The 27,699-nt window shown below is 45.6% G+C and overlaps 1 protein-coding gene across 1 annotated transcript in view; it reads right to left on the bottom strand.

Moving 5' to 3' along the window:
* SMC1A (structural maintenance of chromosomes 1A) overlaps positions 1–27,699 on the bottom strand; it is a 1,753,330-nt gene that overhangs the window by 1,399,171 nt on the left and 326,460 nt on the right. The window contains exons 9-10 of the mRNA XM_044060554.1: positions 21,400–21,658; positions 21,159–21,299 (exon numbers count right to left, since the gene is read on the bottom strand). Coding sequence (XP_043916489.1) covers positions 21,159–21,299; positions 21,400–21,658 — 400 coding nt within the window. The remainder of the gene's footprint in view (positions 1–21,158; positions 21,300–21,399; positions 21,659–27,699) is intronic.

The following is a 27,699-nucleotide window of genomic DNA, read 5'->3' as shown; positions in this document are numbered from 1 at the left end:
TTAAAAGCAGTGGAAGATTTTGCTGATGCATCCAACTACAAGATAAACCTTAAAAAAAACAACTCATTTCCTTTGAAAACACCGAAACCTTTTTCTCTTACCATTGGTAGGACAAATTAAATCGGAGAATAAGATAAAGTACTTGGGTGTTATCTTTTCTACAGATAACAGAGATTTCTATGTGAATAATGTCAAGTTGCTTTGGGATCAGATATTGTCCGATTTAAGAAGATGGAATAATTTGAAATTACCAACAATGGCAAAAGTTTCAATAATTAAAATGAATGTGTTACCCAGAATTTTGTACATTTTTAGAGCTACTCAAGTTTTGATCCCCAGGAAATTTTTCAAACAAATTCACATGGAATCGGCTAAATTTATATGGGAACCTAAGAAGACTAGAATATCATATGATGAATTGATGACTCCGAAAAATAAAGGGGGCCTAGATCTACCTAATTTTTAAATGTATTACTTAATAATAAATTCTAATAGAATTTTAAGAATAGCTTACTATGAGATATCTAGTAATAAATGGTCACCCAAATGGGTAGTTATGAATCACAAACACATTGTAAGTTTGAATATTAACCCACAAGCTTTACCTTTTTTAAGTAAAGATTCTTTTAAATTATTTTCTTTAATGGAGCATATTACAGTATATAAGTCTAATACAAAATCTTTTCCAATCATTAAATCTCTTACAGCATATGACTTTTCAACCCTTTCATAAGTACCTGAATTTGAACATTAATAACCAAGTAATAGATCTTAAAAAATATCCACTTATAATTAATTTAACTTTACTTGAAATATATCCATATCTTAACCATTCAGTTCATCATATGTTGCAGGGGATGAATCTTTCTAAATCTTACTTAATATTGAGACAATTGAAGGATCTCTCTGTAAATTACTTCAAAGACTTTAAAATTGATGAGGAAATGTTAACTAGTTGTTCAAACTTATGGTTAACTCTTAGACAAGATATCAAATTTATTACCTCTGCAAGTGAACTGATAAAAGAGCTGAAATACCAAAACCAAATACTTTTGTCAAAATATTGGAAGGATAAAATACCATTGATAGAAGATAAAATACTAAAGGCAATTAACAATAAAATCAGTTTCTCTTCAAAAATTAATATTTACACAACTGATGATATTTAATAATGCCTACTATACACGCCTTAGCATGCATAAATTCAACTCGAAAAACTCGCCCAAATGTCCATACTGTAAAGATCAAACGGCGGACCTCTTGCACATGTTCTGGAGCTGTAAATGTATTTACAAACTTTGGAATTCATTAAAAATCCAACTACAAAAGATGGGATATCAACATTCTACACTTTCTTGGGAATTCATGATACTACATATTCCTCCTAATAATTTGAATAGAACCCAAATGATTATACTTATGAATATTTTTTTATTAATGAAACTTTATATAGCTACAAATTGGTTGACTCCATTTCAAACTTCGTGGGAAAACTTTAAAGGTTTAGCCATGAAACATATTCTAGCACATAAACTTTTAATTAAGGATAATAAAAGGAATATTAATAACCCGAAGGTGTGGGAACAAATTTTCAACATTATATTAGCTTAATGTACCAAACTCAGCTCAACCCCAGGACATGCATACTTGATTTGAAAGTTGGCAAGAACAATTCATTCTAATGATAGTAGATTTTTTTTTTTTTAACTGTTGTCATTACATGTTCCTTTCTTTTTTTTCTTCTTGATTTTGTTTAACGGATGGAAGCATTCATGTAAATAATGTACATAGTTTGTAGTATGGGTATTACTAGCTTAATTTGGGTATTATTTGTATTTCTTTTTCTTTGCTGTTTTCTTTGTTGTATGGAAAATTGGTAAAATAATAAAGATTTATTATGGAAAAAAAAAAGAATTTTACTCGGCAGTGATCTGAAAGATTAACATTAGAAGATTCTCACACAACATGGATTTCTGTACCAGTGCATGTAATATCAAGTCTTCACATGGTCACAGCCAAAGCAGTCCGACTTCTTCAGACTCCGAAGCAGGTGTTACATCCCATTCACTATGGCTCTCAGAATGTTTACATTACAAAAAAAGCATTCACAGTGTCATTTCCTTCCAGTACTCTTAACAGCTTAGAACATGCTTCAGTCTCTCAGATTTTAAAACAGGTTAGGTGGCCTAAAGCCAAATCCAAATTTGCTTAGCTTATGGGGTTATACTTTGATACTTCCCACTGTAAAGGATGTCTTTACTAAACACTCAACTGTGTAGGGTTCAATGGATCAACAAGTGCAAGAGAATAAGAATATGTATAAATCTAATATTCCTATGCTGCTTCTCAAACTGGGTCTTGGGCATGCACAAGTATCTATGCTGGCTCACGTAAATTAAAGTCTGGAGAGAGCGAGCGAGACACACACACACACACACACACACACACACACACACACACACACACACACACATGACAGCTTTCATGAGAATGCTTCCTTTCTCCAATGGTAACTTATTCAGTAGCCCACAGGCACACTGATGCTCTGGTATCATTGACAGTATCATACAAAGGCTGGAGGGGGTGACTAATCCTGTTTTTAGGAATAAGGCCTTGTTATGTCTAAACGTACAGTGCCAGTCCTGGCTAATTGTCTTGCCAGCGTCCCATAAACAAATGTGGCTGGTTGTTAAGACTGCAGTGGGCCTGCCTGAGGAGCTATGCTTCTAGATGTATTTATAAGTAGCACGGAGGTGGCAGTAATTACCTGTTGTTCAGACAGGAAGTCTAACAATGCAGAGACCTCTGCTCCTTGAAGGCTTGTCCAACTGACCAAATGAAGTGCAAGGAGGAGGTCTTAACATGCTCTCCCAAATGTCAACAGTGCTGTACTACCTCTTATGGAGGTTCTGAATAGCCCGTGTAGGGTCCTGTAAAGAAAACCTCTCTCAGAAAGACACATCCACTTGCATTTGAAGAAGCTCCTTCAGAAAACAGGACAGGTACAACCAAACCATCCAATGCAGACATCAATGGTGAAAGCAAGCCATATGAAGCAGCCATTACTAATGAGGACACGAAGAAAGTTTGTGTGTGTCAATCTCTCACTTCTACAAGGAAAGACTCAAACAGTGGAGGGTAGGACTTCCACTAGCAAGCACCCAGTGAGATAGGTCTGCAACATTCTATGGTGGCAGCAGCCAAAGGTCTGGCAGTGAACAACTGACTCCAGAATGGGCAGGCAAGGCAATGCCAGGGTCCAAGAAGCTAGATCCATCATAGGTATCGACCCATACTACTGACAGTGCACTTCTGAAAAGTACAGCTGTGTACACTTACCATAAATGTAAATGTTAGTGTATTCATTGTTGCAGTCATTACACTTGGGTTATCCTGCTGGCAGGCTACCCTCAGTCGGCCTGAATTCCAAAGTCTAGGTCCGGCGTCGGTTGCTGTCGCCTCTTCCCTGACGTCAGTGCGCCAGGGGTATAAATGATGCAGCCTTTTCTTCAGTTTTTCTTGCCCCAGATGTCAGGTGCCCCCAAAAGGGTAGGCTAAAAATATGCCAATAAAACATGCATGCACCAATTAGAAGTTATGTACTCACCATAACGTTCCATCTGAGTAGGTGTATTCATTTGTCTGCAACCTGTGGGTTATGGATCCGATATCGGATCCGAACCGGCATGGTTTTCCAGCTATGGATCCAAGCTCTCAGCTCCTCCCCTCACCCATAATGCCCTGCTCTACCCTCATGACCTCAGATCGAGTTTGCCAAAGCAACAATACCCTAAAAAGGGTAACAAAGAATATGCAGGAAACTGAAAGGCCAGGGGGATAGGAGGGCGGGATGGTTGCAGACAAATGAATACACCTACTCAGATGGAACGTTATGGTGAGTACATAACTTCTAAATCTGAAGTAGGATATTCATTTGTCTGCAACCTGTGGGACAGAGTCCCCAGCTACCTGAATCTTGGGCGCCATCATGGAAGGATATTCCGGAGCACCGCTGAGCCAAAGGATGCTCTACCCTAGATGCAAGATCCAACTTATAGTGGGAAATAAATGTATGAGATGAAGCCCACGTGGCTGCTGCACAAATATCATCTAGAGGAATCCTAGCCTTGAAGGCTGCCGAGGTAGATACTGACCGGGTTGAATGGGCATGAACACCCCAGTGCGGCCTTCCTGACGCTTGATAAGCCAATAAAATGCACTGTGAAATCCAGCGGGACAGAGAAACTTTAGAAATTGGCTTGCCCAAATTGAATTTTGCAAAGGAAATAAACAGCTGGTCGGATTGCCTATGACCAGCTGTCCTGTTGAGATAAAATCTAAGTTGCCTGTGAACATCTAGTGAATGTAGCTTATATTCACCTTTGTTTTCATATTTAGGGAAGAAAACAGGGAGGTTAATGGATTGATTGATGTTTGCTTCAGAAGCGATTTTAGGAAGGAAGGACGGATTGGTCCTGAGGGAGACACGGTCCGGATGAAATACCAAGTAAGGAGGTTTAGCTGATAAAGCTTGAAGTTCAGAAACTCTCTTGGCTGATGTAATGGCTACCAAAAAGGCTGTCTTGTAGGACAAGAACTTAATATCCACCGTAGCCGCGGGCTCGAAAGGGGGAGCGGTCAAGGCCTGTAGGACCAAAGAAAGGTCCCAAGGAGGAACTGCTTGTTTTATAGGGGGCCTGAGAAGAAAAGTACCTTTAAGAAATGTTTTACACAATTTGGCTGACATAAGAGGATTAGAATCTTGACCAATGTGATAGTGAGAAATTGCCGCCAGTTGAACTTTGACTGTGGAACTGCTGGCACCATCATTAAAGAGAGAGGTTAGAAAATCAAGCACTACAGGGAGAGGAACCGTGAAGGGATTCAGGCCTTGCCGCTCCGCCCACACAGAGAACGCTTCCATTTGCTTCGGTAAACCTTTCTAGTGGATGGTTTATGAGCCGCCACCAAAATAGCCTTTACCGGTGAAGAGATACCGGGAGTCCTTATCAAGAGTGGAACTGGAGCAGCCAAGCGGTCAGCTTCAGGTTGTCCAGGTTCGGAGGAGGAATGCAAGATGGATGGGATATCAGATCCGGGATGGGATCTAGAATCCAAGGAGGATTCACCGAGTGAGACCTTAGGAAGGGGAACCAGATCTGTCGAGGCCAGAATGGAGCAATGAGAATCATTCTGCAACCCACCGAGAGGCTTTCTGAAGAACTTGCAGCATCAGAGGCAAGGGTGGATAGGCATACAGAAGACCGGGTGGCCAAGCATGCACCAGAGCGTCTCTTGGGGTACCTCCGGGAGGAGGTATTAGAGCGAAAAACTGTCGCACTTGGTGTTTGAGGGAGAAGCAAAAGATCGCAAGAAGGGTTCCCCACCGTGCGAATATGCGTTCCGCTACTTGACAATTGAGAGACCACTCGTAAGGGGTCAGAATGGTGCGACTGAGCTTGTCCGCTAGGATGTTGGACCGACCGGAATGTGCGTTGCTATGAGAAAGCGATTGGTGGAGATTGCCCATTCCCAAACTCTCATGGCTTCCGACAAAGAGGGTAAGACCTTGTTCCCCTTGCTTGTTGATGTACCAGACAACAGACATGTTGTCCGATTGAATCGCAATTGTTCCCAAGGGAAGAAAGTCCTGAAGTGCTAGCAACGCTAAGAGCACTGCTCTCATCTCTAGAACATTGATATGCAGTAAGGTCTCTGAATCGCTCCACGTGCCTTGGACTGTCCGCCCAAAGTGCCCCCACCCGAGGCGGAGGCGTCCGTGGTCACCGTGGCGAGAGGGGAGAAGCACAAAATGGGCGACCCTCGTGGAGATCCGGGAATGGAGCCACCACAAGAGGGACCGCTTGCAAGCCTTGCTGATCGCTATGGGATGATGCATGGGGAGAGCAAGGTATGACCACTGTACTAAGAGCGTCCACTGCAGAATGCATATTGAGCCTGGCAAGAGGAAGAAGTGCTATAGCCGAAGCCATGGACCCTAGAGCCCGCAGGACCAACTCCGCTGGAACAGAACTTGAATGGAGAATGGCCCGCACCTGGAGCTGCAGATTTAGAACTCTGTCCGCAGTGAGGAAGGCTCGTAAACTCCTTGTGTCTAGTCTGGCCCCTATGAAATCTAAGAGCTATGTGGGCCAGGTTGGACTTTTTATATTTATTGTGATGCCCAGAAATGGAGCAAGATGGAGAAAGGAGTCTCGCCAAGAGAAGTAGATGCCTTGTTGGGGCGTAAGGAGCCAGTCGTCCAGGTAGGGAAAGACCTGCACCCCTGAAGCCTCAGGTGGGCCGCTACCACTGCTAGTACTTTGGTGAACACCCTGGGGCTGTGGTGAGACCAAAGGGAAGGACCCGAACTGGTAGTGACTGGCTCCCAGCCGAAGCGGAGAAACCTCCTGAGCGCCTGTCCATCAGGATGTGGTAGTACGCGTCCTTGAGATCTATCGAGCACATCCAGTGATTTTCTCCCAGAAGGGGAGAATAGATTGCAGAGTGACCATTCGGAATTTTTCTTTGGGGACTGCCAGATTCAAGAGAGAGAGGTCTAGGATTGGTCTTAGTTCCCCGTCTTTTTGGCACTAAAAGAATCTGGAGTAGAACCCTGATCCGATCTGGTCTGGGGAACGGGCTGGATGGCTCTTTTCTTTAGCAGATGGCCAATTTCTGCCAAAGCAGCCTCCCGCTGACCGGGTGGGACGCCTGGGAGGGACTTCAACTTTGGAAGGTGAAGGAAAGGAATGCGATATCCCTGGATATGATTTGGAGAACCCAGCGGTCCGATGTTATGGACTCCCATGCCGCTAGGTGCCCAACGCCCCGACTGCCTCCAGAGTAGAGCAGTCGGGCAACCCTCAGGGTTGCTGCGGCCGTTCAGAGAAAGGTTCCCTGGACCCGAAGTTTCTGGGAGCCCCTCTGCCTCTAGGGCGGCGTCCTCCTTGTCCTCCTCTGCCACGGAAGGACTGGTTGTCCGAGCAGGCTGGGACTGCTGCGACTTCGGAACCACATCTTCTTCTGACCCTTTTGGTTCCTAGAATAGGGCCTCTGGGGTGCAGAGAAGCGGATTCGACGGCAGACAGCGTCTTCCGTCCTTCTCGCTCTGGGTCAACGTCGCGAACGGTCTTGCCAAACAGAGCAGAACCATCAAAGGGGGCTCGCAAGACGCCTTGAAGGGCTCAGAAAAATCGCAGGACGGAGCCAGGCCTGACGTCTAGTGACCAGTCCTGTCCCGCAGCTCTAGCGCCTCCGTTGCATGGGAGAGTAGCCGATAGAAGTATTTGTAACTGACCTAAGAGTGGCCATTTTGGTGGAGTGCAGAACTCTGTCCTCCTCCGAAATGGACTCAGGGGATGCAGCGTATTCCTTAATAAGATCTCGCTGCATCCGAATAACATGTGCCAAATAGTTCAGCGCCTTACCGAGAAGGTCGCCGAACTGAACATCCGCTTCCCAAGCGGTCCATCATCCGAGACTCCTTGCTCGGTGGGTGGACTGAGGACTCTCCTGAGCCAGTTCCCTCTTTGTGGCCGCCGCCATCAACATGGCATCTACAGGAGGCCCCTTACTCCAATGGGTCCTGTCGGAGGCGGACTAAGGATCCTATCCGGTCTTTTGGGAATTGGCTCCACGGTGTCCGGTTCCTTCCACGCCCTGGTGGTAATAAGGTCCACCAGGGGTCGGCAGGGGACACCCAAGAGGTAGACGGGCCCGCTTCAAATGCCTCCAAGAACACGGACTCGTCCGAGGAAGACTTGGGGCAGACCACCCCTAATACGGAGCATTTCCATGATGTCTCCAAAGGAGACATCCTCGGGGTGACCGTGGGGAGCCTTCCTTCCTCCAAGTCCGTGTCTTCTGTGAGAGACTCGGGAGTCAATGTGCCTCCTTTGCACGTATGCTTGCGAGGGCCTCCTCTGGGGGTTGTCAGAGGAGTCCTCGCAGCAGCAATTTGCTCCATAGGAGCAACTTGGGGCACAGAAACGGGCTGTCCCAGGGGCCGGATGGTGGAAGCCTGGCCCAGTGCAGAGGGAGCGGGACGGAGCGAAGCAAGTGCCGGGGTCCGGAGACCCTCAACAGAGCCCTCTCCACTACATCAAAGGCCGAAGGGGAGCCGACCTCGACCAAAGGATCCGACAATCGGCTCCCCTCGGATCCGAAGAGTGCACCGGAGCCGGCGCTGAAGCACTCGGATCCGAAGGGACAGTGCGCTCCGACACAGACGGCGCCGAAGGAGCACTGATCCCCCCGGATCCGGCTCGGATCCAGGCTCCGAGAGATCGGGTCCGACGCACTCGAGGGCAGGGTCGGGTCCGGTACCAAGTACTATCGGCTCCGACCTTCCCCGGCTCGGCTGCTCGGCTCCAGTTGCTCGAACCCGGATAGCGGGTCGGAGAAGGAGCAATAGGCTTAAAAGGGTGTTGAGCTCCCGGAGGGGAGGCAAGAGCACTCCCATCTGATTCTGGGCCTGGATGAACCTTCTCATCATCCGGTCCAGATCAGCATCAGAAAGGCTATGGGTAGATCTCGAAGAGGCTACCGAGGTAGGCCTGGAGTGCCTCCTCGATAGCCTCGACGGAGATCGGGTCTCCTCCTCCTCAGGACCCGGTGAGAAGCACACAGGGGACCGGAGCCGAGAAGGAGGAGACCGAACCGACAACGGAGCCGGGAGAAGCCGCTTGGCTGGCGGGCGAAACAGAGGTCTCGGCCCGCTTGTGGTGCTTCTCCCTCCGGTCCTTTTTAGCAGCATCCCTCTCCTCTCCAGAAGCGGGAGTTTGAGTCCCAGGAGCAGGAGGGGGTGCCACAGGGGGAACAACTGCAGGCACAGTAGTCCCCGAAGGAGCGGAGGCCGGAGCCGAGTCTGGCGGTAAAAGACCCGCCAAGACCAGCTTGGACCTCCGCTCCCTCAGTGCCCTGGGGTTGAACCCTGCACAAATGGAACAACCAGATGTGAGGTGTTCAACCCCAAGACACTTAACACACCGAGTGTGGCCATCAGCCGGTGAGAGCTTATGGCCACACTCGGAGCATTTCGAAAATATAGATTTAGGCTGGTCAGCCATAATCTATAATACCTAAAGTTACAGAAAGTAACTTAAACAACAAAAAACACACAGGCCTACACACACACTCTACAACAGCGAGGAGGGAATAAAAATTATTTACTTTAACTTAAAATAAACTCAAAATAGTCTATATTAAAGGGAAACCTAATACTTTCACACAAATTTAGTCAAAGAATCAAAAAAATTTCTATTTTTAAACAAGAAAAGAGTTCACTTAGCTGAGAGCTATGTACCCACATCCAGTTACCAGCGCGGCAAACAAGATCTGGGGTCATGAGGGTAGAGCAGGGCATTATGGGTGAGGGGAGGAGCTGAGAGCTTGGATCCATAGCTGGAAAACCATGCCGGTTCGGATCCGATATCGGATCCATAACCCACAGGTTGCAGACAAATGAATATCCTACTTCAGATATATATATTATACCTTCATCTACAAGCAAATACACCACATAGGTTGTACAGATTAGAGAAGTGCAGATAAGTTCCAGCAAAGAGATGGGGGATGGTGGGTGGGTAACCTGGACTGCAAAGTACAGTTTTGTACCTACCATAAATGTAGATGTTAGAGTGCTCATACAGCTGCAGTCATCACACTTGGGTTATCCTGCCATCAGGCGGGTCGTCTGTCGGCTGAATTCCAAAGTCTAGGTCCGGCATCGGTTGTCGTAGCTTCTTCCCTGACGTCAGGCAGCCGACGCCATTTTCTTCATTTTTTCTTGCCCCAGATGTCAGGTGCCCCCAGAAAGGAAGGCAAAACATGATGTCATGCAAACATACATAAGTAGATCAATCAAAACAGTAGTTGCAAGCAAATACACCATAAAGGAATACCCCAAATAGGTTGTATGTTAAAGGTGTTTGTCATAAGCCCTGTCCTAAGAGGGGATGGAGGGAGGGTAACCTGGACTGCAGCTGTATGAGCACTCTAACATCTACATTTATGGTAGGTACAAAACTGTACTATGTTCATCGTGCATACAGCTGCAGTCATCACACTTGGGTAGAATCCCAAAGCTAAGTAAGAGTGGCTGGTACTAGGCGGAATTAGGAGGGGCTAGAATGCCCTGCAGGACTGCTGTGGCAAAGCCCGCTCTAGATTTTGAGTATAGTGGAAGGTGGTAGTGCTTGGAGAAAGTGTGCACTGAACTCCAAGTAGCTGCTTCCAAAATGTCCTTGGTAGGGACCCCCCTGAGGAAAGCTGCTGAGGTAGCTGTAGCCCTGGTGGAGTGGGATCTGATGTATACAGGCACTGATTTTCCATGAAATGAATAACAAAAGCGTATGCAGTGGGCTATCCATTTTGAAATAGTCTGTTTGGAAATAGCCTTTCCTTGAACACTTGTAGCATAGGACACAAACAGCTGCTCAGATTTTCTGAATGACTTTGTTCTGTCCAAGTAATAACGAAGTTGCCTGTGAATGTCCAAGGAATGTAGTAGTCTCTCCCCTTTGTTCTGTGGATTTGGATAAAAGGTAGGTAAATGAACAGACTGATTCAAAGCCACACTGGATACTACCTTTGGCAAGAAGGTAGGGTTGGTTCGTAAGGAAACCCTGTCCTGATGGAAAATGATGAATGGTTGCACAGCCATGAGGGCCTGTAACTCCGAAACCCTGCGTGCTGAAGTAATAGCCAGAAGGAAGGCTGTTTTCCATGACAAGTATTGTAGCTCTGCTGAAGAAGCCGGCTCAAAAGGAGGCAGTGTCAGCTTCTCCAATACGAAGTTGAGGTCCCAAGCTGGAGCTGGTGGTTTCCGTGGGGGTTTTATATTTTTTGCCCCTCTGAGGAACTGCCTTAATAGAGGATGTGAGAATAAAGGAGGATCCGTATTGTATTGTGCTGAAATGGCTGAAGCGTGGATCTTGATGGAAGAGAAGGAGAGGCCACTGTTTAACAACTCGGTTAGGTACTATAAAATCTGAGGCATATTTATTACCAAAGGATTCTGACCCTTTGCTTGATTCCAGGAGCAAAATAGTTTCCATTTGGCGGAGTAGGTTTTTCTAGTAGAGGGTCTCCTGGCCTCCAAGATGACATCCTGTACCTCCTTGGAGAGGAGAGTTTGTTGGTAAACTAAGGTATTCTCCATGCAGCCAGATTTAGAGTTCTGAGCTGGCTGTGAAGGGTCTTGTAGTGGTGCTGGGACAACAGAAGAGGAACTTGAGGAAGGATCCATGGTGGTGAGTGTGACAGGCTCTTTAGGAGAGGATACCAGTGCTGTTGTGGCCAGTCTGGAGCAATGAGAATCATTTGTGGCCTCTCTGCTCTGGTTTTTAATAGGACTTTGGCCAGTAGAGGTAGAGGCGGGAAGGCGTAGACTGTCAATGTTGTCCAATTGAAAGAGAGTGCGTCCACTTTCCAGGCCTGTGGATGATAGGTCCTTGAGCAGAATTTTTCCAACTGGTAATTTCTGTGGGTAGCGAATAGATCTATGTCTGGCTGTCCCCATGCCTGAGTTATCTTTGAGAAGACTTGAGGATGCAACTTCCATTTGTGTGGGTCTGTCATATTTCTGCTTAAGTTGTCTGCCAGTGTGTTTTCCTTCCCTGGCAGGAATTGTGCCTGTAGTTGAATTTGCAATTCCAGTGCTGTGTTCCACAGGGTCATGGCTTGCCTGCACAGGGGGTATGAATGTTCCCCTGTTTGTTTATGTACCACATGACTGTGGTGTTGTCTGTCCTTATTAATAGCTGGCCTGGATGCAGTAGGTCTTTGAAGGTCATAAGAGCATTTTATACGGCTAGCATCTCCTTTTGGTTGATGTGTAGGCGCATCTCTTTTTGGGACCATTTTCCCTGAATACACTGACCTGCCATGTGTGCTCCCCAGGCATAGTCTGAGGCGTCTGTTGTGATGATTTGAGTTGCTTGTGGTAAACAGAAAGGAAGACCTGTGTTTCTTTGGCATGCTTGAGCCCACCACAAAAATTCCTTTTGAAGGCATGGAATGAGTGGTATAATTGTTTCCAAGCTGTGGCTGTGCTGAGACCATAAGTTTTTTAGGTACCATTGTAGTTTCCTCATATGCAGCTTTGCAAATGGTATTGGTAGGATGCAAGATGCCATGAACAGAGCCTGCAGGATTTTCCTTGCAGTTAGCCTGGTTAAAGTTGCCATTTTGTTGTAGTATTGAGACAGTTGCCCTTGTTTGTCTGGCGTGAGGTAGGCCATCTGGGTTGTTGTATTTAAGCTGGCACCCAGGAAAATTATCTGTTGAGAAGGTATTAGTTTTGATTTCTTTTTGTTCACTGTGTACCCCAGGCAGTTTAACAGTTTTATTACAAACGCCAGATGTTGCAATAGGAGGTCCTTTCTGTCTGCTTGGATCAGGCAGTCGTCCAGATATGGGTAGATTTGGATTCCTCGTCTGCAGAAGGCAATTACTGATGCAAGGCATTTCATAAACACTCTGGGCGCAGTAGATAAGCCAAAGGGCAATGCAGAGAATTGGTAATGGGTTGAACCTGCAAGAAATCTGAGGTATCTTCTGCAATCTTGTCTGATAGGGACATGCAGGTATGCCTCCTTGAGGTCCAACGTTACCAGCCAAGACTCCTTGCCCAGCATGGGAAGAAGCTGCTGTAATGTGAGCATCTTGAATTTTGGTACCTCTAGATATGTGTTTAGAATAGATAGGTCTAAGATGGGTCTCCAATCTTTGTCCTTCCTTGGTACCAGAAATAGCCTTGAATAAAAACCTTGACCTTGTTCTTTTGCAGGTACCTCTTGAATTGCTTTCATATCCATGAGAGTGGAAATTTGTCTTTGTGCCGCTGCCCATTGATTTTGTGGCAGGTTTGGCATGCCTCTCATTTTTGGAAGGGTGTGAAAGTGGAACCTGTATCCTCTGTCTATAATATCCAGAATCCATTTGTCCTGTGTAACAATGTGCCAGTTTTTTGAAAATAAGGCCAGTTTTCCGCCCAAAGGTGCTGCCATTATATCTTTGTTTGGCAGGCATAGGGGAAAGTCATTGCATTTGTTTTCTAAATGACTGTGGTCTATCTTCTCTCCACCTCTGGGGGCTGGTGTTTGCCACTGTCTAGCTCTGTAAGATCCTTGAGGTTGTCCTCTACCCCTTGGGCGTCTGTATCTGCCCCTTTGGGGTCTATCTGTGGCTGTAAAGGACCAATTTTTTGAAGGCCAGTTTCTGCTGAACCGTGGAGGCTGCACCTGCAAGAAATCTTTAACTGTTGGCATAGATTTCGCTTTTTCCTCCATTTTCTTTAGTACCTCCTCAGCTTTAGCACCGAACAGTTCATCTTTTTGTAGTGGTGCATCTAATAACTTTGCTTTGACATGATCTGGTAAGGTTTGCTCTTTGAGCCAAGCATGTCTACGTATGACAGACCCCGTGACAGCACCTCTGCATGAGGCCTCTAAAGCATCAAAACCACACTGCAAGGTATGTTTCCCCACTTGTTCTGCTCCATGCAACAAATCCTGCAACTCTTTCAAGTCTGGCTGTTCTGTTTGTGTCATTTTGCCTTTCAGCTGTGATAGCAAGAACTGTTGGTATTTTAACATATGAAATTGACAGTTTAATGCCCTCATGGTTAAAGTGGCTGATGTATACACCTTCCCCCCCCCCACCTTTCTAATGCTCTAGAATCTCTCTCTGAAGGCAAAGGGTTTTTAGCAGTAGAGGCCTTAATCCCCTTGGGACCCTGTGAAATTGTTTCTGGGCCAGCAGTATGGCTTTTATAAAAGGAACTGGTGAGAATCAGGAACCCGGTAATATCTGTCTGGTTTAACAGGGGCTGGAGGTAATGAGTCTGGATTAAGACTGGCTTCTGCGTACACATCATCCAAAATATCTAAGACAGGAGGAATAGCCAGGGGCCTATGCTGGGGAAGTAGTAGAAATTCCCTGAGCCTTTTCTTGGAATCTGAGTAATCTTGGCCTTCCCAGTGGAAGTGCTCTCTCAATGTATGCAGGGTTTCCCCAAAAGAGAAGTCCTCGGGGGGGGGGGGGGGGTGGGAAGGAGACCGAGGGAATAGACTCCTCAGAATCACAGTCTTCAAATGGGGAGTAGGTGAAATCCTGGTCCTCAGAATGGGCTGAAGTAATAGAAGCCTGGTCTGAGGAAGGGTAGTCTTCCTCCAACCTGGGCATTTTGCCTGAGGGGGTTTGAGAACCATTGATGAGAGTAATCAAATCCTCAGCCATTTTAAGCATCTGTTTTTTTAGGCATGGGGCCTTGAGAGGGGGTCTGAGGCCCTTGTTTTTTAATTTTCATTGCAGCTTTAGACTTAGTGAATGATTTAATAGAGCAGGTGGTAGGCCTGAAAACACCTTCAGAAATGGCAGGCCTCGCTAAAATTTCGGTTTCCCCGCCAAGAGTGGCGTTGGTATCTGCAGTGGGAATGGAGACCGAGGATCCTGCGGCCTCGGGTACTGAAGTCGCCGGTAAAATAGTTTCATCGGTAGTCAGGGGCTGCGTAAGTGCCTCGCTGAGAACCGGTAATCGGCCTAAGCGTGTTCTCAGTACTCGGTGCAGGCCTCGGATGTCTATCCTTATCCTTGCGTCTTTGGCCTAAAACTGACGTCGGTACATCCGACGACATGATATAATTAAATTTTTTGCCAAAAGAATGAAGGGCGAACTCCACCCGGCGCTTAATAGTGCGCTTGTTAAACCTAGCACAAAAACGGCAGGCTGAGACATCGTGGTCTGGCCCCAAGCGTTTCTTGTGAATTCCGGTAGTCAGATAGCTATCCGACGGAATATTGTAATTAAATCTTCTGCCAAAATAGGGAAATGCAAAATCATACCGACGCTTAATAGCGCGTTGGTTAAATCTGGCAAAAAACCGACAGCAACGTCGTGGTCAGGGCCTAGGCAAGGAATACAGTAAGAATGAAAGTCCTTATGAGGTATTTGCTTCCCACAAGAAATACAATTAACTTTTTCTGACATCGGTCTGGAGCAAGAAAAAAGTTTTCCCCATCGGGGTACTTAGCTTTTAATGAAGACTTTGGATCTGAAATTCGAACAAGAAAATCTCAGGAGTCGGCCGACCTGCACTTGCGAACTGCTTCTGCTTCGGGCACCGCACGGCAAGAAAACTGAAGAAAATGGCGTTGGCTGCATCTTTTATACCCCTGGCGCACTGACATCAGGGAAGAGGCGACAGCAACCGATGCCGGACCTAGACTTTGGAATTCAGGCTGACTGAGGGTAGTCTGCCAGCAGGATAACCCAAGTGTAATGACTGCAACAGTGAAACACGAAGGACATCTGTGCTCATCTCCTACCACGTACTTAACAGAATACAAATAAGGAAATAAATACAATTAAAATATGCAAAAAAAATTATTATATATATTTATGCATGCAATGGTTGTGAGACAGCCAGCAGAGGCACATAAGCTAAAGAAATGAATTAGCTCCAGTGTAGAATAAGTCCATACTCCCTGGGCTGGAGTTTGGCTTTAGAACCACACCTCTGGGACTTGAGTCCACCTACTCCATATGAGTACGAAGAGCAGTTAGATACTGCGGGACAGGTAATAAGGATGGCATCCACACCTCTGGGTCTCAATTCAAGAGTTGGCACTAAGACAGCACCTCTGCTATCATGCTCAGGGTTATCCATGGATATCTAAATGTATGTCAGTCCCCCCCCCCTTGAATGTAGGAAAGGTTACCCCAACTACAAAACAGCTGTCCTTATGTTCATTTAACTTAGTCCTCCCGCCACAAAACACAACAATGACTCCGGCTAGATGCTGTACAGGAAGACTGTGCACTGAGAGCTTTTGAAGGAGTAATCAAGTGTCCATCTACTGCAGTGAGTCTCCCAAGTAAGCTCAAATTTATATCTCAACAGTTCATCCCTGCACAGAGTAAAATAAGCTAATCACTTAACTTCAGTGTTCCTACACTAACAGGACAGAACACTTAACAGGTCCACATTTAACACAAAGCAGGTTACCCATCCAACCTCACAATACCTTGGCATGCTTTTTGTGTTAAAGGAACCCAAACTCTGCTCGGGATATCAAGGTGGCATTGAATAAAAGAAAGCAACACATACACAGGGCCAAGAAACTTTCAGAACAATACAGCATCAGTTATGCAAGTAATCTCAATTGCCTACGTCAAAATAATCTTGTTAAAAGGTCCAACATACTGGTAACACCATCTCAGAGTGGCTTGGTGGGACTTTACATAATCAAAGGATAGAAGGGCAAGCTTATGAACTTGTTTAATCATCTGCTCAAATGCTCATAACTACCCTTCCACCTACAGCACATAGGTGCATTTGCAGGAAGGCAAACCATATCAACTAACTTCTATTTTCAGTCCCTGTGAATTAACTACAAAACATTCCTCAAACAAGCACAGTTTCTTAAAGTGAAAGTCCAAATGGTTCGGTCCATGGTGCAGAAAGATGAAACCTTTATCAAAACCCAGATAACCCATGATCAACTAGTAATCAGAACTCTGGGGGGGCCAAAGAGGAAGTATGGTACAGAGCATCCAACATTGGCTTGCCCATCCTGAGACAAGACAGGCAGTTAGGCCGACAGCTGTACCGACACCTAGTAAAGGCTACATATACTATGCCTATGCTACTAGCAACTGAACTGTGAAAGGCATGTGCAGATCAAACAGCACATGCTGTAGCTGGAATCAGGCATACATGAGAGGCCAATAGGGATGTGGGGGGGGGGGGGGGGGGGTTAGGGCTTAGTCAGAAAAAAAATATGGCTGCCTAAATGATGGCCTTCTGTGATCAGCTCTCACCCCAGAAAGAATAAAACCTGTTAACTAGGTTGCAGAAGGAATGGTGGTTGGCAGAGAAAGGATATCAAGTCAAAGTATTTACTAGCAGTCATGCTTTGTTCTAAAGAGGCACACACACTGACAATTTACAAAACAGCATTTTTAATGCACAAGGTACACTTCTCGGTGCATTTTTCGATACGAACAAATACATCAGTACACAGACTAGTATGCTACTGCTTCGCAGAACAGAATTCCAATATCTTTCTTTGCTGTTCGACAATCAGTCCACTAGGGTAAATGTGGTATTTTCTATGCATTGTAAGTTTAAAAATAGGTGAACATCAGAAAATGGGAACACCAAAAGGGATTAATCTCCACAGATGTTTCAGCAGTGCAGTTTCTTATCATAATGGAATTTTAACAACACAGCTTCAGAAATACTCTTAACTAGTCAGTGTGACAACATGGGGGTGAGGGTGGGGTGGTAAAGGCATCACTCAAAGTGCCCAAAGTTTTATCTCAGTTCTCCAAAGTGTTAAAGTAACTTGCTATAAACTGTTACTTGTAAGGGTTTGTCTACGTTGCTCATAATGCTGCTTTGACTAACTTTACAATTGAGAAATGCTGGTGGAACTCTCCAATCCAGATTCCGAAATGCTAAAGCAAGGACAGATGGAATGGTGCGACATATATTTATACCCCATATGCCACCAACACCTTTCTATAATAGGTTCATAGGTAAGTAATAGGCTAATGGCCCTGGAGCCAACAAAAGCCTAGCCCAAGAATATTCCCAGTCGCCCTGTTTTCGGACGTTAGTTCCTTGTGCCCCTATCGAGCAAGCTGTTGAAGTGATCCCCGTGGGGAATTTCCTGTTACCCATCCATTTGTCAAGACTTTTCTTGAAGAGGGCTAGTGAAGTGCTCTGCTTGACATGAACGGGGAGATTATTCCAGAGTATGGGAAGTCTTTGGGCTAGGAACCTGTTCCTCCAGCAGGTTCTGTTTAAATGTGGTGATGAGGTTGAGGTCTTTGGAGCATGTGGTGCAGAGGGATCGAGACTTTTTCAGATGAAGCATGTCTAGCAACACTGGGTCAGACATGGCTTTGTATGCCAAGCAGAAATTGCCTCTAAGTAGGTGATATGAGACAGAGCATAGCTGGAGTTTGTCTGTATAGGGCATGTGTTGGAGTCCTAGGATCCTCTGTGAGGAATTTTTGTGGCCTCTCACATTTTAGCAGGTGTCTAGTGAGGTACATGCCAAATGGGGCACTGTACTCATTACAATGGGTCTAATGAGGGATGAGTAGAGAGGGATTATGACTTCTTTCTTCCTGGATGAGAAACCTTTGGTAATGAGGTGTGCCACATAGAAGGACTTTCTAACTACAGTGGCAACATGGTTGTCGAAGGAGAGGTTGCTATCTACTTGTGTCTCTAGATCTCTTATCACACCTTGAGAGTTGAGAGGGCTACTGTCAATGGGGTAGTTCGTCGGCACCGTGTTTTTCCCAAAGGGGATAATGATGCACTTTTTAGCATTGAGTTTAAGACCATGGTTCTGGCATCAGTCATGTTTGTGAAGCCTTTTTGTAGGATGTCAACGTCAGCTTGAGAATCAATAATAGCTCCCATTTTGCAGTCATCTGCGAATTTGGTCAACCAGAGTCCTTTGGTGTGGCATGAACTTCAGAGAAGTAGATAGCAAACAGGAGAAGACCCAGGACAGATCCCTGTTGGACTCCACTTGTGACTTCCCAGTAGTCGGATTTGGAGTCTGCTACTTTCACCATGTGGGTTCTGTCCGTGAGCCAGTTGTCAACCCATCTTATGATGTAGGGGTTAATGCCTAGGTTAGCGAGTCTGTCAATGATCCCTGAGTGGGGGATGGTGTTGAAGGCTTTGGCCAGATCAAGGTAGGCTGTATGGACTACCTTGCCTTCTTCAACCGGTCTGGTGCCAGATTTGAAGACAGATTTGAAGAAGTCTATCAGATGAGCAGACATGATCTGCTCTTCACAAACCCAAACTGTGAGAGGTCCAGAGTTTGAAGGTTCCCTACTTATGAGGTCCATAATGATGCGCTCCATGGCCTTGCAGATCTGGCTCATCAGGCTGATAGTGCGGTAGTATCCTGGGTCAGTAGTCGCTCCCCCTTTGTGGAGTGGAATGACTGTAGCGGTGCGCTATTTGGGAGGAACAAAGCCTGAAGTGAGGCTGTGGCTGAACAGGGCACTCGGGTGTGGTGCCAGTTCCCTTTGTAATTTGTGTAGAACACAGCCAGGTATATTATCAGGTCCTATGGAAGCTGTATTTTTGGCTTTGGATAGTGCAGCTTCTACCTGAGCAGCTGTGATATTAGGGATTTGGCATTCCTCAGGTATTGGGATGGGCCCTTTAGGGGGTGAGGGGGGTAAAGTTTGCACTAAACCTGTTGGCAATATCTGCTGATTCAGTATAAGTGGTGCCGTTGTGCAGTACCTCAGAGCACCTCTGTGTATTGTTATGCAGATTCTTGACATAACTAAAGAATTCCTTGTGGTTAAACTTTAACATCTGTACAACTTTGTTTTCATAACTAGCTTTGGAGGATTTGATGAGAGATCTCAGTTTTTTGCTGACACTTGCAAGGGAATTTTTCCAGTCTTGGGACTTTGCCCTTTTCTGCAACAGTTTTTTCCTTCTGTTGTAGAGTTTGTTAATGGCAGAGGACCACCAGATTGGCTTCCTTTTTTTGGAGGACAAGATCTTGGTTCTGTTTGGTATGGCCTGATCCATGCATTTGTGTAAATGCTCATACAGTGCCTTGGTGTATGATTCAACGGCCATACATCCTTTCCCCGTTTGCATGGATGACATGAAGTTTGACACTTCTGTCTTTAGAAGCTCAAATTGGCTTTGGAGACGTTTTTCACTGTGGTTTCTTTCATGGTGGTGGTGGGGGGTGAGGGTGGGATTAGGATATAGACTGCGATTAACTCGTGGTCAGATCTAACCAGGGAGGAGTTGATTACTGGTGTAGAGCAGCCGTCCCGCATGTTTGTAATGACCAGGTCGAGAATGTTTCTACCTCTGGTAGGGGTGAGAATGAGTTGGTCCAGGGCGTTGGAATTAATGACCTCCAGAAATCGTTGGGCAAATGAGTTGGAACAGGAGTAATTTTCCCAGCTAATGGAGGGGTAGTTAATGTCTCCCAGTATAAGGGTATTGGGTTGAACCTTAATGCTTTCCAGAGTGTTGAGGAATGCAGAGTGGGAGTCTTGGGGATCTAGAGCAGACTACAACCTCGATTGCAGTTTTATCCAGTGTTCGTTGCACCTGTAGTATCTCTGCTGCACTATGATGGGCAACCAGTTTGGGAGGTGTGCATGTCCTTTATGAAGATGGATACACCACCGCCTTTGGGCCTTCAGTCCACACCTCCTTTAGGGCTTCAGTTCAGGTTTAGGGGCCGAAAGGTGTGATATGCAATGTAGCCTGGTAGTGCTGGGGTGCTCTCTGAAGCTTTGAACCAGGTCTCTGTTACTGCACAGAAGTCGATGTTCTCCAGTATGAGCGACTCGAGTGCATTTTGAGATTAGGCTTCCAGCGATGAGTAGCATAACCCTCAGGTTGCGTTTGCTTGCAGTTGTTATAGTGGTAAATTTGTCTTCAGGGCATTGCCTAGAAAGGCACCATGGGGGTGGCAAGAGCATTTTCCAGTATGCGGAATCCCAGGGGTGACCGATGTAGGCCATATCTGGCAAAGCATCGAAGTCTGTCGATCATGTCATCCCAGGCAGACAGATACTGGATCCCCTTTGAATGACACCATAAACATAGCCCAATTGTTGAAGTCCATCATTTTCTGCTTGTACTCTGGTATCATTCTAGGCGACGCTAGTATGCTACTCGGGACTAGGGTCACACCTGCCTGGGCTACAAGATCTGAGAGCTCCTCCATGTCTCTCTTCATGTAGTTCAGAGAGGTACATCTTAGGTTGTTCACACTAACATGGACAATGACTGAGTCATATTTGTACTTGTTGTGGAGAGACCAAAGTGCATGCATTATGTGGCGAATCCTGGCACCCGACAGGCAGCTGACCGTAACTTTCTCCTTATTTAACCTAGTGAGTGGGACGTCAGTGTGCCTTACTATTGAGTCACATATGACTATTGTATTGGGTATACTGTTTTGCCGCAGGGGCTTTGGCTGAGTGGCACACTGTTTATGTGGGTATGTGTCTTGGGGGTTGTGTTTGGGTGAGATGGTTCCTTGCATTTCTGCCTCGGAGGTCACTCATTATTTAGCATGCTCATCTTCATGATGAAGGTTGAAAGGGGAGTTCTAAAAACACAACTTGCCTCTGTTTCAACTTTTTTCCTCTCTTCTAGGTCCAGCCTGTCCTGGTCAGCTTTCTGATCACGGTTGAATTTCTCCAACTCCTGTGCAAGGGTTGCAGCTCTTTTGCTCGCTTCCTCCTTTAATCTGTGGTACTTCTTCACCTATAACAAAATTCAACAAAAAAGCAAAAATCATCATCATTCCATTTGCAGCTATAAAAAGTAGACCCTTGCATGAATATTACAGCATTGCTCCAATTACCTGGTTCTCCTCTAGCGTCAGATCCCTTCCCTGGCTCTGACTCTCCTCAGCCATCCGTTCCTCAAACTCTTGCTTTGCCTTCTCTACACAGTGCATCTCTTTCTCCAGTTCATCCATGTCAGCTTTGCGTTTCTTATACAGTTTTTGCGCATTCTGAAGTGACTTTTTGGCAGCTTCTAGCTTCTTGATCTTGTGTGCCGTATTCTCCTTTGCTTTGATATACTGTGGACGTTTCTGATTCAACTCAGAGTCTTTCTCTCTTAAAAAAAAAAAAAAAAAAAAAAAAAATGTTTTAAACAATCATGATAACATCAAATGCTGCAGTTACATTACTACTGACCTCATTCTTACAAAATCAGAAACTAAACACGTTGGGTGCGCTGTTCACTGGAATTATTTTACAGTAGCACGAGTTGAAATAGAATTGCTAAAGGTTAAGTGTGCTTTGAGAAATTAAAACCACTATAAACAGGTGAATTTTCAGTCATGTACAAAAAATGGCAAGCACAGCAACATACCGCTCCCAAGCTACTTCGCACCCAAATCTGCAACACTGCTGTAATGCTACACAAGTTGCACTATTTAAATCTATTTTAGACACACAAAAGTACAGTTTTGTACCTACTATAAATGTAGATGTTCGAGTGTATACACTGCTGCAGTCATTACACTTGGGTTATCCTGCCGTCAGGCGGTTCCCCAGTCGGCCTGAGTTCCAAAGTCCTGGTCCGGCATCGGTTGCTGTCGCCTCCTCCCTGATGTCAGTGCGACAGGGGTATACAAGATGCAGCAGATGCCATTTTCTTCAGTTTTTCTTGCCCCAGATGTCAGGTGCCCCTAAATAGGTAGGCAATTCCAATTGCTAATAAAACATACATAAGAAAAGCAAAAAACAACTTACAGCTACCAGCAAATACTCCCCATAGGTAGTAAGGGTAGAAGATGTAGGTACATACCAGCCAGTAAGAGGGGAAGGAGGGAGGGTAACCTGGACTGCAGCAGTGTATACACTCAAACATCTACATTTATGGTAGGTACAAAACTGTACTATGTTCATCGTGTTACACTGCTGCAGTCATTACACTTGGGTAGAATCCCAAAGCTGAGGAAGGGTGGCTGGTTCTATAAGGCATTAGGGGTGGCTATAAGGCCCTGCAGCACTGCAGTGGCGAAGCCAGCTCTGGATTTAGAGTATAGAGGCAGATGGTAATGCTTGGTGAAGGTATGTACAGAACTCCCAAGTTGCTGCTTCCAAAATATCCTTGGGTAGGTAACTCCCCTGAGGAAGGCAGTTGAAGTGGCTGTTGCCCTGGTGGAGTGAGATCTAATGCTGCTAGGAACAGGTTTTCCATGGTATGTGTAGCAGAAACGTATACAATGTCCTATCCATTTTGAAATAGTCTGTTTTGAAATGGCTTTTCCCTGTGCTCCTGCAGCATATGCTACCAATAATTGCTCTGATTTTCTGAAAGCTTTGGTTTTGTCCAAGTAGAAGCGTAACTGCCTGTGAATGTCCAAAGAGTGCAGTAGTCTCTCCCATTTATTCTGTGGTTTAGGATAAAAAGTTGGCAGGTGAATAGTTTGGTTTAGAGCCACACTGGATACCACCTTTGCCATAAAAGTAGGGTTAGTTCTTAAAGACATCCTGTCCTGGTGGAAAATGAGGAAAGGTTCCACTGCCATTAGTGCCTGTAATTCTGAAACTCTTCGTGCTGATGTTATTGCCAGGAGCAGAGCAGTTTTCCAAGAGATATATTTTAATTCTGCTGTGTTGGCTGGTTGAAAAGGAGGTAAAGTTAGCTTCTCCAAAACAAAGTTGAGGTTCCAAGTTGGAGTAGGTGCTCTACGGGGCGGTCTTATGTTTTTAGCCCCTCTGAGGTACTGTTTTAACAAAGGATTAGAGAAAATTGGTGGATCTGTGTTGTAGTGAGCAGAGACGGCAGAGGCGTGGATCTTGATGGATGAGAAGGAGAGTCCTTTGTCCAGCATCTCAGTTAAGTATTGTAGTATCTGAGGAATGTTTGGGACAAGAGGGTCAAGGCTGTGAGCTTGGTTCCAGGCACAGAATCTCTTCCATTTATCCGAATAGGCTTTCCTGGTACTAGGCCTTCTGGCGTCCAGAATGACATCCATAACAGCTTTGGAGAGAGGCATTGCTTGCTTGACTAAGGAATCTTCCATGCAGCTAGGTTTAAGGTCTTTAGCTGGCTGTGTAGTATTTGTTTGTTGTGCTGAGTCAGCAGATGTGAGATTGGAGGCAAAATCCAGGGTGGTTCTTGTGCTAAGCTCCTTAAGATTGGGTACCAGTGCTGGCGTGGCCAGTCTGGTGCAATCAGGATCATCTTTGGCTCTTCCTGCCTGACTTTTATGAGTACCTTTGGCAGGAGAGGTAGTGGTGGGAAAGCATATGCTTGTAGGTTCTCCCAGCTGAATGAGAGGGCATCCACATTCCATGCTTGTGGATGGTAACTCCTTGTGCAGAATTTTTGTAGCTGGCAGTTTATTGGGGATGCAAACAGATCTATGTCCGGGCTCCACCATTTCTGTGTTATCATTCCGAATATTTGTTGATTCAATTCCCATTCGTGGGGATCCATGATGTTTCTGCTTAAGTCGTCTGCCACTGTGTTTTTATCTCCTGGCAGGAATTGCGCTTGCAGATGAACTTGAAGATTTATAGCTGTGTTCCATAAGGTCATAGCTTGTCTGCATAGGGGGTAGGAGTGAGTGCCCCCTTGCTTGTTTATGTACCACATAACTGTGGTGTTGTCTGTCTTTAGTAGTAGTTGTCCTGGATGCAGCAGGTCCTTGAAAGCTATAAGCACATTTTGTACAGCTAGCATCTCTTTTTGATTGATGTGAAGATGCCTTTGTTCTGCAGGCCACGTGCCCTGAATACATTTGCCTGCCATGTGTGCTCCCCAGGCGTAATCCGATGCATCTGTTGTCAGTGTTTGCCTGGCTGTGGGTTGTGTAAAAGGCTGTCCCTTGTTGAGGTGACAAGCTTGAGCCCGCCATTGAAACTCCTGTTGAAGACAAGGGATTAGTGGTATAACTGTTTCCAAACTTCGACAGTTTTGAGACCATACATTCTTTAGATACCATTGTAGTTTCCACGTATGCAGTCTGGCATATGGAATTAGTAGTATGCAAGATGCCATGTAACCCAAGGCCTGCAGAATTTTTCTTGCAGGGAGTTGGGTCTTCGTTGCCATCAATTGAAAGTATTGAGTCAGTTGTCCTTGTTTGTCTGGCGTGAGATAAGCCATCTGGACCGTTGTGTTCAAGCTGGCACCCAGGAATATAATCTCTTGTGAGGGCACTAGTTTTGATTTCTTTCCGTTTACTGTGTACCCCAGGCAACTTAATAACTTTTTTACAAACGCCAGATGCTTTAGAAGAATGTCCTTGCTCTCTGCTTGAATCAGGCAGTCGTCCAGGTACGGATAAATCTGAATTCCTTTCTGTCTGCAAAATGCAATTACTAATGCCAGGCACTTTGTGAAGACCCTGGGCGCAGTAGATAAGACAAAGGGCAGTGCAGAGAATGGGTAGTGCATTGAACCCGCTATGATTCGGAGGTATGTTCTGCAGTTTTGTCTGATGGGGACATGCAGGTATGCCTCTTTGAGGTCCAAAGTCACGAGCCAGGCTTTCTTGCCCAGCATGGGAAGAAGCTGCTGTAATGTCAACATTTTGAATTTCGGAACATCCATGTAAGTGTTTAGAGATGAAAGATCCAGAATGGGCCTCCAGGCTTTGTCCTTTCTGGGTACCAGAAAGAGTTTTGAGTAAAATCCTTGTCCTTGCTCCTGTGATGGTACCTTTTGAATAGCTCTCATATCCATGAGTGCTGTAATTTGTTTTTGAGCCTCTGCCCATTGATTTAGTGGCAGGTTTGGCATTCCTTTTAACCTTGGCAGAGTGTGAAAGTGGAACCTGTAACCTTGAAATACAATGTTGAGAACCCATTTGTCTTTGGTGATCATTTGCCAATTGTGGTAGAAGAGTGCCAGTTTTCCTCCCAAGGGGGCTGCCAAGAAGGATTTGTTTGGCAGCTGTAGTGGAAAGTCATTGGAGCTGTTTTTTATATGGTTGGGACCTGTTTTCCCCTTCTTTCTGGCCTGATGCAACCCATTGTCGAGGCCTGTAAGTACCTTGTGTTTGACCTCTACCTCTTGGACGTCTGTATCTTCCCCTTTGAGGTCTGTCTGTAATTGGATAGGACCAATTCTTAGTTGGCCAGCTTCTGCTAAATCTAGGAGGCTGAACCTGTAAGAAATCCTTCACCGTTTGCATAGATTTTGCCTTATCCTCCATTTTCTTTAATACCTCTTCTGCCTTAACTCCAAATAACACATCCTGCTGCAAAGGTGCATCCAATAATTTTGCTTTAACGTGATCTGGTAACGTATGTTCTTTTAACCAAGCATGTCTTCTAATGACAGAGCCTGTAACTGCTGCTCTGCAGGAGGCCTCTAGAGAATCAAAACCACATTGCAAAGTATGCTTTCCCACTTGTTCAGCTGCATGCAATAAATCATGCATTTCTTTAAAATTAGGAGGATCTGATTCTGGAAGCATTTTTTTGTTTTAACTGAGACAGTAAAAACTGCTGATATTTTAGCATGTGAAACTGGCAATTTATGGATCTCATTGCTAAAGTAGCAGACGTATATACTTTCTTTCCCATCTTTCTAATGTTCTGGAATCTCTGTCAGAGGGAACTGGATTCTTGGCTGATGAGGCCTTAACTCCTTTGGGTCCCTGAGAAATAGTTTCAGGGTCAGCTACAGGGCTTTTATACAGAAATTTATGTGAGTCAGGGACTCTGTAGTATCTGTCAGGTTTAACAGGGGCTGGAGGTAAGAAATCAGGATTTAAGCTGGATTCAGTATACACATCATCCACAATATCTAACACTGGCGGAATAGCAAGGGTTCTGTGTTGAGGTAATAAAAGGAAGTCTCTGAGCCTTTTCTTGGATTCTGAATAATCCTGGCCTTCCCAGTGGAAATGCTCCCTCATGGTATGTAGGGTTTCCCCAAAGGAGTAGTCCTCAGGCGGTGAGGCTGATGGAACTGACTCCTCAGCATCAGAATCCTCATAAGGGGGTAAAGAGTATCCTAGGTCTGAGGATGAATGAGAAGAGATGGACACCTGGTCGGATGAGTCATAGTCTGCATCCTGTCTAGGCCTTTTATCAGGAGGGGGATGGGACCCCCTGATCAGAGTGATTAGGTCTTCGGCCATTTTGAGCATTTGTTTCTTAGGCATGGAGGCCTGTCCTAGAGAATGCTGTATTTGTTTCTTTGACTTTAAAGAAGGCTTAGACTTAGCTGACGGTTTAATGCTTAACTGAGTAGGTCTAAAGACACCCTCTGCAGCTGTGGGTTGCTCAGCTACTCCGGATCCCTCTGAAAGGCTAGTCTCGGTAGGCTGAAGAACTTGTGGGTCCAAAGGCCCAGTCATCTCCACGTGGGAGTCGGAGGCGGCTTGAGGTTCTACAGAAGCAGTCGTCAGGGGCTGCGAAGGCGCTTCGCTGAAAACCGGAGAACCGGCGACTGGCCTAGAAGTGGCTTTGTCGTCAGTTTTGGGCCTAGGGTGCCTATCCTTGTCTTTGCGCTTTTTTGTGTATTCTGGTCGTCGGAAGTTCCGACGGCATGGTATAATTGAATTTTCTACCAAAATAATGTCGGGCAAAATCAAACCAACGTTTAATAGTGCACTTGTTAAACCTAGCACAAAACCGACAACCAGTGACGTCGTGGTCAGGGCCTAGGCATGGGATACAATATGAATGGAAATCCTTATGAGGTATTTGCTTCCCACAAGAAATACAGTTATTAACTTTTACTGACATCGGTCTGAGGCAAGAAAAAAGTTTCCCCAACGGGGTACTTAGCTTTGTAGAAGACTTCAGTTCTGGATTCGGAATGAAAATCTCAGGAGACGGCCGACCGGCACTTGCGAACTGCTTTTGCTTCGGGCACCGCGCGGCAAGAAAGACTGAAGAAAATGACGTTGACTGCATCTTATATACCCCTGTCGCACTGACATCAGGGAGGAGGCGACAGCAACCGATGCCGGACCGGGACTTTGGAACGCAGGCCGACTGGGAAACCGCCTGACGGCAGGATAACCCAAGTGTAATGACTGCAGCAGTGTAACACGATGAACATCAGTCACACAGTGTCACACAAGCAAATGCAACACAGTTTTAAAAGTAAATAGAACAGATTAGGAAAACTTACTAGATGTCTATACTTCAGCAAGAAACTCATAACCGTGTCAAAGAAA

Source organism: Protopterus annectens, chromosome 1.part0 (assembly GCF_019279795.1).
Source record: "Protopterus annectens isolate FY-2018-M chromosome 1.part0, PAN1.0, whole genome shotgun sequence".
In the NCBI taxonomy this organism is placed as follows: domain Eukaryota; kingdom Metazoa; phylum Chordata; order Ceratodontiformes; family Protopteridae; genus Protopterus; species Protopterus annectens.
The sequence above is the reverse complement of the archived record's forward strand: the minus strand, read 5'-3'. Positions and strand labels throughout refer to the sequence as shown.